Source organism: Gadus morhua, chromosome 3 (assembly GCF_902167405.1).
Source record: "Gadus morhua chromosome 3, gadMor3.0, whole genome shotgun sequence".
NCBI classification, from domain to species: Eukaryota; Metazoa; Chordata; class Actinopteri; order Gadiformes; family Gadidae; genus Gadus; species Gadus morhua.
The window spans coordinates 9,817,257-9,833,979 of record NC_044050.1 but is presented as its reverse complement, the minus strand read 5'-3'; the positions used below and the strand labels follow the sequence as shown (position 1 = coordinate 9,833,979).

The window sequence follows — 16,723 nt, the reverse complement described above, 5'->3', positions numbered from 1 at the left end:
GTCTACCAAAATGCTGTTGAAAGTATTACAGAACAGCACCAAAATCGTTCAGTTAAAATATTTGATGGATGGCTGCGAGGGCGAGAGAGAGAGAGAGCGAGGGAGAGCGAGAGAGAGAATAGATAGTAGGCATTACCATAGCCTGCCTCCCTCGGGTCCTGGGCATACCGCCAGTGGACAGGAAATTCCGACATTGCGATTTCACATTTATTTTTGCACATCGAGTCATTGAAAGAGATTCCAATACCATTAAGATGGAAAATGATTTTATTCCTTCACAACGAGATTAGAACAACATCACAGGGCGAGGGAAAGAAAGCGTTGAGTTGCATAAGCAACCCAAGCCCGACACAGACATGTGTGCGGTAGTTGATCCGTGAGAGGCTGTCTGAAGGCCGTGCGGGCGACCCCACTCGGTGAGCCAACAGGGGTGGGTGGGGGGGGGAGCTGAGAGGGTGGAGTTGGTGGGTGGCGTAGGGTTGGTGGTGGTGGAGCAGAAGGGCAGGGAGCCTTCGCTCACTACCTACAACATCTTCCTCTTCTCAAACTCCTGCGGAGACAACGGATAAAAAAATGTAAAGAGAAAGGAAAACACACAAAACGATAGAAAGCACCCGCTGATCTATTCATGGACCAAAAAAACAACACGCTTTTGTTGTGGTTCTGACGTGCTGTTGGGGCCGCGGACATCTCGCAGGGGTCCCGCGTGAAGCCTAGCTGATTGGTTATGCATGAGGGAAGAGGCTGGTGTGTGTCTCTCTCTCACACACACACACACACACACACACACACACACACACACACACACACACACACACACACACACACACACACACACACACACACACACACACACACACACACACACACACACCACTTTTGGAATAATCACGACCCGCGTCTGTATTAATCGGTGAAGAGGGTTGTCACGTCGACAGCAAAATGTGACAAAATACAACGACAGCCATTATCAATGCAGAGCCATTTACATCCAAAAATGTTTTGTAAATCCACGACATCTAAAAAAAATAAAAAATAAGTTAATAATAGTAAATAATGCCTCTCGTCTAGGTGTTTCATCACGCGCAGGGAGGAGAAAGAAATGCAAATGCTTATCGGCGCCACGAAAACACACAAGTCATGCTGGCCCAGGCGTCGTAGCCGGAGGACTACTGCCACCCTGAGGTGAGAGGCGGCACGGAGCTCTCTTGACGTTTAATACTGTCCTCACACCACCCAGTCCCAGCCCGAGAGCCGGCAAGCGGTGGCGGGAGGGGGGTAGCTGACACGCTTAGTGGAAGAGGAGGAGGAGGAGGAGTATAGTATGAGGAGATAGAGGGAGCCATCATAGAGGGAAAAGTGTGCAGAGATGTCTGAAATTGGGGAGGGATAATTGCGTGACAGAATTGTACACAATCGGCCCCCCAAACAAGGTGGACAAAAAAATAAAGCGACACAATGGTGACATACAATCTCCCAACGTGTCACCATCCTCTTTCATGTTCATCCTCTACAGAGAAACATCCATCAGGGGGAAAAAGGGAGGCAGAGAAGTTTGAAAGTGCCGAATTCTGTTCCAGCGAAAGGGTAGAATTAAAATCACACATTTTCCTTTCATGGATGCCATTAACAAAACACCTGTGTCGGAGTTGGAAGAACCCCATTGATATAAAGACAGACAAATCGCCTCGTTTCCGCTTGCTTTAACAAGTGACATAATTCATTTTCGGCAGGGTGGGCAATTACGCAGGCCGGAATTTGCCAGACCGGATTGGCAAAGGCGTATTAGCCTGGAACCTCTCTGATGGTTTTTAATTTCGAGGGGTATAATCAAAGGGTGCAGACCGAAATACCCCTGGACCTCCAACCATTCGGAGCGACGAAACGTCTGACACATCAGTAGCAGCCATCTTGGTTGCTTAATGAAATGCCTAATCTGCACTCCCTTAAGGTGCACCTCTGAACTCATGGTACCTGCTGGTATCTCCTGGAAATCGGTCTGAATGGGAGTGGGGCCGGGTGCATATGCCCGAGCAAATCATAAAACTGGCTGACACATTTGCTGGTTCCCAGGCTACTATAAGGCAGCCACAATGACAGGGGTTTAGAGCCAGTGTGTGGCTGTGATAAGATGACAGTATTAATTAATTTAGGCTAACACATTATTCTAGCACGACACACTCAAGGCCGTAGTTGGCCGTAGGGAAGAGGGAAACATTTTGAATGCACTCCCAGAGTAGCCAAGTTTTGGGGTCGTTTAAGGCTAAGAAATAAAAGATGATTTTTTTGAGGCTCGCAATGTTTGAGTTCTTTTGACTTTTGCATTTTCCCCGTCCCTGGGAGTCAGCGTGGAACTATTAGTGGAGAGCAGTAATTACGCTATTCAAGAGGAAAAGTACAAACCCCCTTAATAGCACTTTGGAGATTTTGACTTTTTGGAATATATGAATAATATTACTGGCTAAATAAGCGAACCAGGTGGGAAAAGGCTTTCCGTGAGCAGAATCTGTAGCAGCAAGATATACACGATGTTCCACAACATGTATTTTCTTTTTTATAAAGTCAATGGAATTTGTGGTTAATGTGCTAATCTCTTAAAAGTAATCTCTAGTCTCATGGTGCCAGTAGCCACTCACAGTTTACAGACAGGAGAGAGCGAGAGAGGGAAAGAGAGGGGAGGCATCGAGTCAACAAGACAGAGAACAAGTTTGACAGCAAGACCCGAAACCTGGTGATTATAAAACGGGGGGCGTAACCATGCAGTCGACGCAAATTACAAGTAGCGGTAAAGGCAAGGGACTCATTATGATGGGTAAGGGCTCCCCGGATGTTTGGGCTAGAAAGCGGACCTGAAGAGACCTCATGAGATTACACACCTCATTTCCGTACACACAAGTTTGAAACCGGGAGTCATATACCCCCTGTGTGTGTGTGCGTGTCTAACCCACTTGGACAGTAAACGTGGAGACATGGCTCTGCATGCCACCAGCCCGCAGAGTCAATTAGGGAGGTGAAATGGTGGACGCCAATACCGTGTAAACAGCGAGCCATCACAGCCTGTTGTTTGGAAACATTTGACGGCTAACAAAGCGTGGACCGCCGGAATAACACTCATCAATAAAAATGAGAGAAACCCAAGTACCACCCACCATGGACATGCAGAACACATGGGCATGCATAAACGCACGGACGGATGCGTCACTAAGTACGTTAAATATCCCCACCCATCTGTGTGGGTTGGGCCCAGCACTAAAGACCACCGTTTAGCCCCTTCTGTAAGAGCCGGTGTCTCCGTAATGGCGGTCAATTAGGTAAATAGAGACGCATGGACACAATGGACTGTAAAATTAACAACCATAAGCTGGCTTTTCCATCATTAAGCAGAGCGGTTATGGATTATACTTTGGTAGGGGAGGGAAAGGCCCAGGCAGATCTATAGCTGCCTTCTCAGGGGCCTGGTAATGAATGACACCAGTTGACTAATAAGGTTGACACAAACCGTTTCTAATACATCTGGTGGTCAGACGTGCTTTCCCGGCGTGATGAATGGGACGGCAAGGGGGACAGTAGTGCCTAATGAGCCGCCGGCAGCAGACGCTCATATCTCCCACCGCCTGCCCGCCCGCCCGCCCGCCCGCGGATAATTGCATGTTAAATGTCCGGCGTTAACGCGTTAACCCCTTGTTTATCCCGGGGGGCTTTCCACTGATGGAATGTTTGTCACGGTTGCCTAGGAACAGAACGTGGATCCGTTAGTTTTATCTGGGCAACTGCAGATTTTTGAGCTTGTAGGTGAATAAACTGAGTAATCATATATATTTACATTTAGGGCGTTTAGCAGACACTTTTGCCCAAAGCGTACCCGTGTCAGGAGCGAGAGAAACAACAATAAAGTGGAAAGTAAGGAATAAACCAGGATGCGGTCGGCTGTATTGGAGAACAACGGATGACAGGGTTGTGATGTGGCCGGGGCAAGCCCAAGTTAGCTTACTACCACCTAAATGGGGTTAGAAATGATGAGAAATTAGCTACTTCCATCAATGACATTTTTGTTCTTTCATCTACTTAATCCGCTGCGATTTATACACGGTTCAGCGGCGCATTTTGCATCGACCAGAAACATCTGGTCGATAGTTGTATTAAACCATTGTTTTTCTGTTGGGAGTTGGAGTGCATTTATTCAGAACTGTTAAACCATTCAACGTTATTGACCAATCCGGGTCAATCATTTAACAATGGTGTGGTGTAATATGCTTATTTAGTATCCTCTTCCAACAGGCCCAGTGAGAGTGCTTGACATCATTTTTTCATTACTAAAAACCAAGCCTTCTGCCAATAGAAATGCATCCAAAATGTTCTTATATATATTGGATATATCCCACTAGTGAAGAAACTTGTGTCAAATGGATGCATGTAGTGGTCCGGTCAAAAGCTCCCAAGGGGATGAGAAGATAAAGGGACCGAACACAGTCGTGGCTCGGGTGTTTAGGCACCCAGCTGTTATTGGTTCAATCCACCCATGTCCACAGTCCGCTCCCTGCTCCTTAATGACACGGCCATCAAAGCCACCGCAGGTCTACTCGGATGAAAGCTTCTGCCTGATGACTAAATAGTGAAGGTCTAAACTAAAAGCGTGTTCCTTGCAAGGAAATACATACAAATATATAATTCTACACAGGCTACAATCACTCAGGGTTAGGTTGTGTTTGTGCTTTGTTAGTGGTGGAAGGATGGCAGTGAGAACATTTCGATTTATAATGTCAGATTATGCTGCCGTGCGGAGAGGTCTATAGACGCTAAGAACACACACGCACAGGCGTATTAAACTAACCCTGCCCTAAAATAAATGCATTGTGCAATTCAATAACGAAGAACAATATTGCTTTTGTTGTATAGTAGGAAGAGTAAAGAAATCCACAGGGCTTGTTAGGCGTGTAATGTTATTAAGGCCAGAATTATTCACTGGAACTTGGCCAATAACAAACATAATATATATGCCCACTTGAATGTTTTCCATTTATCTGTGTTATGAACTATCTGAATATAAATAATCCATTAGCTTTTAGTGCCATTTAGTATTCTATGTTTAACATCATTAGTACCATTAAGCATCGGCTTGTGTACACAAATACACACATTCAGTAACATATTATTAAGGAGAAGGTAGGGTTAGACCTTGAGTTCAGACCTGTGACATTAAGGAGCTGGTAGGGGTGAGACGGTGAGGTGGCTTTACCTTGAACATGGTGCTTCCTAGCTGGGCGGGGGACATGCTGACAGCAACCCCGGCCGCCTGCAGGGCGGCGATCTTCTCCATGGCTCCGCCCTTCCCCCCGGCGATGATGGCGCCGGCGTGACCCATCCTGCGACCAGGGGGCGCGGTCAGCCCCGCGATGAACGACACCACGGGCTTGGCACTGGCACCCTGCAGAGCGGAGGGGAGAGAACCCAGAGAGAGGCAAAGAGACGAGGAGAGACGGACAGACAGAGATACAGCGAGTGAGAGAGAGAGAGATACAGTGACAGAGAGAGAGAGATACAGGGGGAGAGGGAGACAGGGAAGGAGACACAAAGACATACAATCTTTAGTTTAAAATGAAATGGCGGATATTCTCAAGGAGGGTTAACCAACAAAACAAGTTTAAAAATCCCTTTCAAGAGAAACGTTATACAACAGGGATAACATGCATGGCCGCATTGTAAGGTTGAAAACATCACAGCCACTAAAGCTGAATTAGCAGAGTGGCGAGGCGACGGGTCAATCGGGCCGTTTAATTGCATAGAACGGGAGGCCAGCCGCTCCGTGGCGTCTCGTCAGGGTGGTGATTAGTCATGTAGCCGCGGGTCGGCCGCACACCTCCCCCGTTAGCCAGCTCCCTGATGGATAGCAACATTCACTACTCTACCGCCTCTCCAAGGTGAGGAGCCAGCCCTCCATCTCCACGAATAACACCACTATCATCATCGTTAGGGAGCTAGCGAGGTGGGCCAACGTCCTGTATTTCATCCTTGTATGATCTAATGGCTTGGAGACGTCACACACACACAATCGCACAGAAGACACACACACACACACACACACACACACACACACACACACACACACACACACACACGTTATCTGATGGTTGACGTGACGTGGTTAACAATGCAAAGAACGGCGCTGAACGCTCTGGTTCAAGCACTCCTTTGCGGCTTCTGGTTAAGATTAGTGCTTTAAAATGTATACACGCACACTAAGATCTGTCAATGACAATTGACACTGGCAAGCAGTTTGTCTGCAGAGACGTCACAAAGGTCCTGGTCCCCATTTGGTCTGGTATGAGGTTGGACTAGGGGTGTAGTGAGGTGCTGGTCCCCCTTCGGTAGAATGAAGTGGGACTAAGGGGGTAGTGTGAATCACTTAAGCGATTGATTGATTGATTTATCTGCGTCTTCATATCTCTGTCTTTTGTTTTGTCCAAGGACTTTGTGAACTGGTTCATGTTCTTGGTATCAATTAAGCTGTATAACATTTTATTTTTGGCATAAATCATTTGTAATTGAAAATAAAAAAGTGAAAAACGTCCTGTTCCATTCTTCATTCCATAATTACCAGGCAGTCTCAAATGTAAACACCTGTCCTGTTGTGAATAAGTCTTCCTGTATTGGAGGATAATTGAAAAACTACATTTTAAACAACTGTATCCCTGGATAATTAGACTACATGTTATAGTACACCAGGCACTGTTAAATCACTGGTAAATCATCAACTACAGGGGGCTGGACCCCAAGATCTGGGGAGGTGAATGCTATAGTGCTTCAGGGTGACACTTTCTCTTTGCCTAACATTAAGATGAGGCAATTGAAAGACCCATAATCCTATGATAGCAGGCAAAGACTTTGGCAAAATGACCCAGCATTTCTACACAAAGCCCATCAGAGACCTCACAATATTTGACATGCTGGCTGTTTCTGCAGTTCCCCATTTAATTGAATGAAACAAAGGTATGGTGCACGTACAGAGTCTGCACCTCAAGTCAAGAGACTGAAACAGGAGAGGGGGTAGTAAATCTTCGCTGTAGAATAGACACTAAATGTTCCAAGAGACTCCCAAAAGGCATGGCTACGACGTAGGGATGTTTGACGTTGCGTCTTCGTTAGTCTCCGGGAGAGGCTGAGAAACACTTTGGACGTGTTTGAAGTTCAGCTCAATCACAAGTTCACAAACTCTTCTTTGCGGCGAGATGATTTGGAAGCGTTAAACCCTTGTGGACACTAGCAACAGACACAGTACTTCAGCTTTTACATGAGCTATTGTCCACAAAACAACACTGCATCATTTCCAACGAGCAACAAGATGGATGCCTGTGAGTCTCCGAGGCATTTGGGCACATAGCAGGAAGGGTAGGAATGTCCTTTCCTGCTCAGAGTTTAATTAGTCTAATGTTGCAAGACACCATCCGATCAAGCTTGGATCAGGCCACAGTCTTTCAGGGGTTGGTGATGCACTCGGCTCATAAAGAGCAAAGGACTTGTCTAGTTAATGCGGTGCCCCGTCGCATAACTCCGTTCATCAGCTCCAATGTGACGTCTGGGACACAGAACCGCGATTGTCTCACGATGGTCATGATGTGTGTGGAGCCAAGTGTGGAGACAGGGTAAGGGAGGTAAGTGGTAATGTCTTGCTCATCGGGTGGACATTGCCAGGGGCTTGGCTCCAACTGGGGCCCGCCCATGCTTAAAATGCATGCACTCTGAACCCTTTCCATAAAAAGGGTCCACCGTTGGCATACAGTTATTAAAGTGTCCGTGTGAGTCGTCACTGATTAATAAACCTATCGGTGGTGTAATGGTTTTTCAAGGTTTCACACTGCCCTTGGAATGTCGTTTGGGAAAGACTTCTGACTTTTTTAATGGATTTTCGACTTGAGACAGTTTCAAAAGGTTTGAAAGGGGTGCGGGTAATTTGATAAATCACTTGATAAAAACACACTGCCCTGACCGTTTCATCAAGACATACTTCTGTGTACTAGTCACTGCAGAAAGTACCCTTCCTGATTTATCCAAACCATTAGCCAACATTAGCATTCCAAAAGTCCTCAGAGAGAACACACCTCTATTTGATGTGATCACTTTCTTGGATCCTTGATTGAAAACTACTTCAGCAGAGTTCAACTTAACACCGGTTTGAAGCAGATCCAAGTAAACCACAGGTCTTCGTTTCCCCTCCCTTTTCTCAGTAAACACCATCTCAAAACAAGGCAAACTAAATAAAGTGTTTGCATGCAGCCCTCCGCAGCCGACTCTCGGGTGAAGAGCTATGCTCTGCCCTACGTGACTCCTCTCAGCCTGCTCAAGCGAAGGAGTGTCTCGTCGTAGCGACCCGTGGTTGTCAACACCGCGGCTGATTGGCTGGGGGTGTTTGCCCTGCTTACGATGAACGATTGGGAGGAAGTTATTCTCCCGAGACGCCACAGGGTAAGATTTGCATGCATTAGAGCGGCTAGGAGCGAATCAAATCCATTTATAAGCCCCAGAGCACTGTGAACACACATTTGCTCACCGGCACGCTTGCGCACACGCAATGTCCGAGGATCAAATAAATACACACATATGGGCCAAATTTGTGTGAAGCACAGCTGATGTGCAAATGTTGTCTTACAGTGGACCTACAGGACAACAGAAGGAACGATTAAAGGGTTAAGGGGAAAGAAGGCGATGACTTCTCTTTTGTGTGCAATTTTCTGTACATATAAGAGCAGCTTGCAGTCTAGCTGGCCCGCTAGAACACGTCCAGTTCTAGCGGTTTGAATCCCGCCGGAGTTGTCCGTGCGAATGTATGCACTTATGTTTTTGCAATGACGCTAGGCCTGCACGATTCGGGGAAAAATATGAATCTCTATTTTGATATCACGATTCTCTGCAACGATTTTTTCTCACAAAATGTAATTTTGATTGCACACAAGAACCGTAACCAAAAAAAAAAATGCCAGTACCAAACGTCTTTTTTTGGCACCTCTGGCACATTATGTTTCATATGGCCCTTTATAACTGATTAAAGTGCAGCATCAAAAACGGAATGATTTATTTTGTACATATAGCAGCCGATTGTCTTTAATTGCCTGAACCAACTCTACACACCTGTAAATTAAGGCTTTTTTTTTTTTATGAAAAAAAGTAATCCACAGAGGTGTGAATCGAGATCGCGATTTTATAACGATTTATCGTGCAGGCCTAAATTATGCTTTGAATTAAAGTGTCCAGACTGTGCAAGCCTAGGATTTACTCACTAGCACCGCAGGTACCGACAGATCACTCAATGGCCAATTCCCTTTCTTGCAACACGACATGATAGTCTAGTAATGAAGGCAAAAGGCTTGGGTTTGACCCAAATCTACAACATAACCTGTAGGCAGCCCTCAGCAAGCTTACCTATTCTCTACCTGCTGATTAATTACGTCTTGATACCTCGGTAGTCGGTAAGGATAAAAGTGCAGTTAAATCAAAGAAATGTCCCCAAATGTGTTTGGGGACAGTCTGGCCCTAGAGAACAGCCTGAGTCAGGGGAGGGTTCCAAACGAGACCATGTAGAATAAAAGCCAGCATCTTGGTGCTTTTCAATCATTGTAATAAAAACAACATATTGTTATTAGGGCCCGACCGATATTGATTTTTGAGTGCCGATGCCGATTATTTCCAGAGAAAAATTACGATTGCGATTTAATCGGCTGATTAAAAAAAAAAAAAAAAAAGCATATAAAACGTAGTTTTGGATACCTTAAATATACTTTAAACACTTTTGACGAATATGTGAATTGAATGCAGAACCTTTGAGCGTTTTAGAATACATTTACAGTCAAAAATGAGTGTAATGTAAAATGTAAAATAAATAACTAACTCCCAATGTGCTGCGCTCGTGAGCAGTGACTAACATGTGCGTGCTGAGCAGTATGGTCTCACCGTTAGAGTCTACAGTATAACAAATTAACATGGCCTGGGACCTAAAGAAAAACAGGCACAACATGCTCAAACAACGCGTCTTGTGTACATTGGTGAGGTGAGCGCGCAGCTGCCTGAGCGAGCGTGCTTTCATGTTGTACGGTAAAATTCAATCTCCTCTTTTTTACTCCAGCTAAAGTTGTTAGTTAGCAAGGCGAGTAGGAGCGCAATCTGCAGGATACTAAGCGCAATAACATTTAAAAAAATAAATAAATAAAAATAAAATAAAATCGGTTGTAATCTGCGTCTTTTTGGCCGATGCCGATTATTTTCAAAAAGGCTATAATCGGCCGATTAAATCGGCAGGCCGATGAATCGGTCGGGCCCTAATTGTTATCGACATATTGGACGGGACTTCAGATCCCACGATTAAAACCCTCTGAAGGAGGCTTTCCGGTCATGCGTTGAGCGTTCCTTACAGAGTTGTGCTGCTTGAGGTAATCGGCGGCCTTCTCCTCGGCGTCACCCCCGATCTCCCCGATGAGGATGATGCCCTCGGTCTTTGGGTCCCGCAGGAATACCTCCAGACAGTCGATGAAGTCCGTACCGTTGAACGGATCGCCTCCGATACCTGGAGGAAGACGAGGATGAGGAAGACGATGAGGATGACGATGAGGATGAGAGGGAGGCCCAACTGAACTCCTCTTAGCTCCATCATACCCAGGTGAAGGTATGGATCTAAGTAGTTCACTTAAGTAATAAGTTCAAATAGCCCTTGAATCAAAGCTGGTCTCAAAGGGCATCAGCAATCACATAATATGACCCCAGCCTAACCCTACGCCCTCTAAATAGAAACGAGAAACTCCCTGAATCATCAAGGAGAAACCGTAAGAAGAAATTTTGAAATAGGGATCCCTCCTTCCTGGGACGGTTAGAAGGGACACCTGGGATCGCCATAGGGTATGCCACAGCATGACAAGCGTAACAGTTGTAAGTAAAATAAAGTTAGCAAATGTTTATATGGTTGTGTGGAGGTGCTGGCTAGAGAGGAGGCTGGTAGCCACCAGGTTGGATGGTCAGGGAAGGGTTGATCAGCGTCATCAGTGTGTGGATACTTACCGATGCAGAGGGACTGGCCAAGGCCAACCTGTGTGGTTTGGTGCACTGCTTCATACGTCAGTGTGCCGGACCTGGACACGATGCCTGAAGGGCAGACGCAAGAAAGAAAAACAATTTTGGATAGAATTGTGATAGCATCGCACGTGATACGAGACAAAATGATGGGCTGGTTTTCAATGTTTGACCTTGTTACTTTAATATTGTAATAAAAACATTGAGCCTCCACATTGGTTTTGCAGGGAAGAGTTTCATGGTCTTTATTTTATTCCATTTCATTCTCAAACGCATTTGGCCCATGGGGACTGGATGACTCAAGCATTGATCACACTCTGTTGGAGTGTTCTCGGAAATGCTGCAGGTTCAATCATCGGAACAAACTCATTTTTTGAATTATTTTGGACCTCCATTTCTTGGGCTTTTACAACCCAGGTTCTTTTGAGCCCAAAAAATGGCATAAGTCATGTAAGAGCATAGGATCCTGAATAGAAATTGACTGTTCTTTTCACCTGACGGGTTTCCAAATCAGGGAACCACTTGTTCAGGTCTGAACAAGGTTTAGTTTACAATAAGATTATTGTGGCATACTTTTAAGTACAGAGCTGGCTCAGTTCCAGACACCAAAGGCAGGGACATTTCACGTTTCATTCTTTGATTGAAACCGAAAAAAGGTTTTGAAATTCATACCAATTCTTCCTTTCTTGTGGATGTGTCCTGGCATGATGCCAATCTTGCATTCTCCAGGCTGCATATAAGAACAGGAATTATGTTTTACTTCAATGGTCATGGCAAATCGGTGGGAAAACATTTCCCCAATTGGTAGCAAGAACCCCCACATGTCGGAGACCAAGCGATATTGACCTCCCTAACCCATCAATTATAAAACTATCAACATTAATAATGACGGCTCAATGCAGTTGAACCTGCGTCGACACATTATCTTCCCCCATATTACATTTACTCTGCATTCATAACTAAATACACACACGCACACACACGGTGTCCTCACATTGATGACCCCGGGACAGTTGGGTCCGATTAGCCGGGTGGTGCCCTGGCGCATCAGCCGGTGTTTGACGCGCACCATGTCCTGCTGGGGGATGCCCTCCGTGATGCACACCACCAGGGGCATCTCCGCATCGATGGCCTCGATGATGGCGGCCGCCGCGAAGGGGGGCGGGACGTAGATCACGGTGGCGTGGGCCCCAGTGCCCTCCCTCGCCTAGAGAGGTGGGGGTCCGGTTTCAAAAGGTGGAAAGGGTGCAACGGAGAGCGATGCAGAAATTAGACAGAGACACTTCTGTACTGTTCACCAGTAGATAGATAGAGAAGTAGAGAAAGAAGCAGAGACATAGTGAGAGATGTAGAGTGATAGAGATGTATAGAGGGATGTTTAGATGTGGAGAGAGATGTAGAGTGATAGAGACGTATAGAGAGTGATGTTTAGAGCTGTAGAGAGAGAGAGATGAAGACATAGAGAGAGCACTGTAGACTGACAGAGAGACAAGGTGTGTAGTTATGAAATAGTGACACCTAATGGTCTCCTCGTAATAAACCATCCTCCACAATGTCCTGGCCCTTCAGGGGCCATTTGTTCGGATAACGTCGTCCAGTATGCATTTCAACCATTCTCTGAAAGTCTTCCAGAGCACTGTGACTTAAAGACTGGGGACCTTCACGGCGACTCACCTCCTTGACTGAGTTGAAGACGGGTAGGCCCAGATGGGACTTGCCACCCTTGCCTGGGGAGACTCCGCCCACCAGCTGGGAGCCATAGTCCAGAGACTGCTGGCTGTGGAACGTACCCTGGACAGCAGAGAGAGGAGGGTCAACTAGGGATGGACATTGAAAGGATTGAACCACGACGCTAAAGCACAATATTTGATGTTAAGGAGACACCCTGGAGTGGTTTAGGATGCTTATTCCAGTTACCAGTAACCAACCGGATTGTAAAACGATTAACTTGATTACATCATGATGAATGCATCTATAACAACTATAAATCCCGTACCCATCAGTCAAGTGATCATTGCCCTTGTAAGTACAAGGGCAATTGTACATAGGAATCAAATATCAAAATATTGAAGCAAGCAATCTAAGAACTGCTTGGGGTGCAAACAAAAGCCCAAGAAGGTATGTGAAATGAAGTGTTACAAACTTAAATCCCCTTTAACTGTGTTAATAGTTTCCGTGCCCCCAATAAAAACAAAAACTGGAGATTCAGGATGCTAAGATACAAAACTGAAATATAGAAGCTATATGCTGATTAGAAAGTTTTTGTATTTGAAAAGATAGCTGGAAAGTTCATGAGAAATGGATGCACTAAAGATTTGGGAAATAAATGTGAATGATATGATCTTAATCTGTTGTGGGCCATAACAGGAAGAAGAAAACGTCAACATTTTTTATTATATTTTCTATAATAATAATTGCCAAGTCAGAATGAACAGCAAACTGCGAATAAGACTGTGGTCCGCACCGTTGGTGGTGTTTTATAATTTCTGAGCAGATTTGTGTGCCCTGGCTTAACGCCAAACGCTATCCTCTAATGACAAAATATATATCAATATAAATTAAGAAGACTTCTGCTTAAGGAGTCAGAGAAAAATTAGTCTGAACTTCAACAGAACAGCTTAAATTATTTTCATCCTTGTATCACTCCACAAATTCATAAGAACTATATTTAATGACATAATAAAGACAACAAGGTGCAATTTGGCTCTCTAACTGATTTTTAACTGCTAGGTATCTCTCGAGGCTCTGCGATACTATTGCAAGCCTCTCAGATCATACCTTTGAGCAGTTCAGAGTCTTCAGACTATACAATCAATCGCCTATGGCAGCTGTCTACGATATGCCTCCCAGCTACACTTGTCTTTTGTTCCAAAAACCTGGAAAATCAGGCATGTATCGTGTAGTGTGAATACTTATTTACCAAGTACTGTTAGCATAGCATGAAACCTTCCATCGACTGTTAAGCCCACCGTATGGACAAAACGGGATATAAAGGGCTGAGCGATATGGCAAAAAAATATTTAATATTGGTTTTTCAGTTTATATAGCTACTTGTACCATTAAGTTACTTAACTGTACAACCAATCTACTTTACTTTTTTGAAGAAATATATGACAAGGTAAAAATAATAAATTTTGAGCATTGGATTCAAAAGATGACTTACACAACAGTAAATTGTGAACAAAATATAATTTGGAGCTGAGAGGAGGGGGTGTTCCCTGTGGAAACAAACCACCGCAACTTTGTAATCTTTTTTAGTACTGTTGTTGTGTATAAACATTATAATGACCTTTGTTTTATATGAAATGGCGCTATACCATAAGTACACATTTCCCTCACTGAACCCTCACTCAATCGGACAAACTCAAATAAATATTTTATTTCATTGGTGAAGGGTAAAACCTGCACATGCCTCTTACCTACAATCAATACATTATCATTTGAGAATAAGAGCTAGTGTCTCCAAGGACAGGTCGGTTCCAGAGCATTAACAAGCTAGATGTGGAAGGAAGTGAAAGAAAGACAGGGTTCCCTTGTCAAAGGGAGCCAATAGAAGGCAATAACAACACGAGGACAGTTGTTTCTGAGGTGTGGCGATCTGGTGAGTCGACCTACCTGCTTGCCTGTGAAGCCCTGGCAGATCACCTTGGTGTCTTTACTGATGTAAAGGTTCTGTCTGGAGGCAGTATAGCAGCTTCTGACACCGCTCTGCTGCACTGGGGTATCCCCACACAAAAAAATATTTAGTCAACGTGCAGACACCTTTTTCCAACACATCTGCATTGTTTTCAGATATTCGACATTAATGAGCAGGAAGGCTTTTGGGCAACTAGCTCAAGGATGCCTTCAGTAAGATGGGATTAAACCCAGTAGAACCTTTATGGCAGGGAGTCAAAGCCACTTAGTACCATGGATCTCTATAGCTATTCTACAATATTAGTGAATATATAAACATTGATATTGTTTTAACAAGCAAATCAACAGATCTATTGATTGAAAGCATTGTCAAACGTAATAAACCATCAACATATCTGATGAGTATTTAACTAAATGGGCCATTAGAAACAAATGCAGTGACCATGACCTTCAAGCTAAGCTGACAGGTTTCTGGAGACGCTACAAACTTGTCTGTGAAAAGTCCATGCACTTCCATTATGTTGAATTATTGTGGGTAATTATAGCTTTACTTTAACTTGGATATTCTAGTATTAACCAACCAAATGTTCATCGGTTTGTTATTGCAACACCCAAGTTCCTCCCGCGGGGATTAAATAATTGCTATCTGATCTGGTCTATGGACCTGTGATAATGTATATGGAAGACATTCATCATGTGACCTTTATCATGTTCTTCCATATCTCCTAACATAAAAGCCCCTCTGTAGAGTAAAACACAGGGGTCCTAGAATGGTAGGTAATTTGAGTCCTTCACGAGTCAGGATTTAACTTCAAGAATGTCCTCACACACCCTACCCGAAGACGACTTGGCCTCCTGCTGACAGTGCTTGGCTTTTACCGTGCCTATTTGTTGTTTTGTATTTTTGTTATTTCACGGTCTGGTTGGAAGTGTTACCAAAATCAGGCAATCATTAGTTGTAATGCATTAATGTAATTAAAGCTTAAATAAACATTAATACAGAAAAAAAAGGGGGGATAGTTCTTACATTGGTGTTGACCCATATAGGCGGCTGTTCAGTTTAATTGTCCGTCAGTTTTCATGACTGAAGACTCACTAGATTCACATAATGTATTGCGCAATTGATTTTTAATGTAACACTCTTTCCGTGACTTGAGTGTATATGATGTGCTGAATGACAGTTAGGGATAGGCAGGGGTCATCTGGGCCTTGGCCTTGAATGGACTTTGGCCTCAGTTTTATTGCAGCCTAAGAGAGGTCCACGAGCTCCCTAACTGAACTTTGAACATTGGACAATTGAGAAAGTCTAAATAGTTATCATGCAAGCATTCAGTTTGCCTGTGATTGACAACTGATCAGAATGCACAAGCCCAATAATACTTGACAGTTGCCAAATGTGATTTAACAGACATTGTCACTAGCAATATTATCACACTTAAACCGTGCAAATCGAGTTTATTGTAAAGTAAATGCGATGTTTAAGTTCAACAAGGAGTGAGTAGCAGGGTATTTGCTACTATAATAAACACATTAACCATGCTAAATCGCCTATTTGATTATATTGACAAGCTAAAGCAATGCTATCCATGCTAGCCATGTCAAGCTTCATAATGTGGTCATTGCCTCGATGAAAGGATTGAAGAAACAGCATGCATAACAGAGCACAGCACACACGAACAGGCGCCAACCTGACACATCGTGTAGTTAGATTGCCACTGTAATAAGTTGTAATACTTACAGAGCAGCCTGGAGAACAACCTACAGTGCGACATCTTCGGTCATTCACCAATGACACGGGAGGCTCTGGACCCTGGCACAACGATTTAGTTGTCTAAAATTGTGCCGAATGATATATATTCAAAGATTGCTGGAAAATATATAAATGGTCGTTGAATATTTATGTATGTGTTTATGTATTTTTTTTGTTATCAAAATAAGGTAGACCAGTAGGTAGACCAGCGAGGTTTTAAGGCAAATATTAGCCGACTATTATTCGTATGACTGCTGGGTAATGTAGTTCCAACGGTTAAACGTG

The 16,723-nt window shown here is 44.2% G+C and overlaps 1 protein-coding gene across 1 annotated transcript; it reads right to left on the bottom strand.

Moving 5' to 3' along the window:
• Nucleotides 1-249: 249 nt before the first annotated feature.
• Nucleotides 250-16,701, bottom strand: suclg1 (succinate-CoA ligase GDP/ADP-forming subunit alph). Its single transcript, XM_030350868.1, has 9 exons — nt 16,427-16,701; nt 14,668-14,768; nt 12,727-12,843; nt 12,047-12,259; nt 11,725-11,782; nt 11,041-11,124; nt 10,401-10,552; nt 5,237-5,425; nt 250-550 (listed from the first exon to the last, which is right to left on the bottom strand). Exons 1-9 carry the CDS (start codon nt 16,458-16,460, stop codon nt 524-526), a joined length of 975 nt encoding a protein of 324 aa, XP_030206728.1. The 5' UTR covers nt 16,461-16,701; the 3' UTR covers nt 250-523.
• Nucleotides 16,702-16,723: the final 22 nt, after the last annotated feature.

Excerpts from the sequence above, each read along its gene's own strand:
- suclg1 (XM_030350868.1), bottom strand. The coding sequence starts at position 16,460 with ATGTCGCACTGTAGGTTGTTCTCCAGGCTGCTCT. Across the intron at positions 12,844-14,667 it reads AGGGCTTCACAGGCAAGCAG|GGTACGTTCCACAGCCAGCA; the intron begins GTAGGTCGACTC and ends TCTGCTGTCCAG. Across the intron at positions 551-5,236 it reads TAGGAAGCACCATGTTCAAG|GAGTTTGAGAAGAGGAAGAT; the intron begins GTAAAGCCACCT and ends TTGTCTCCGCAG.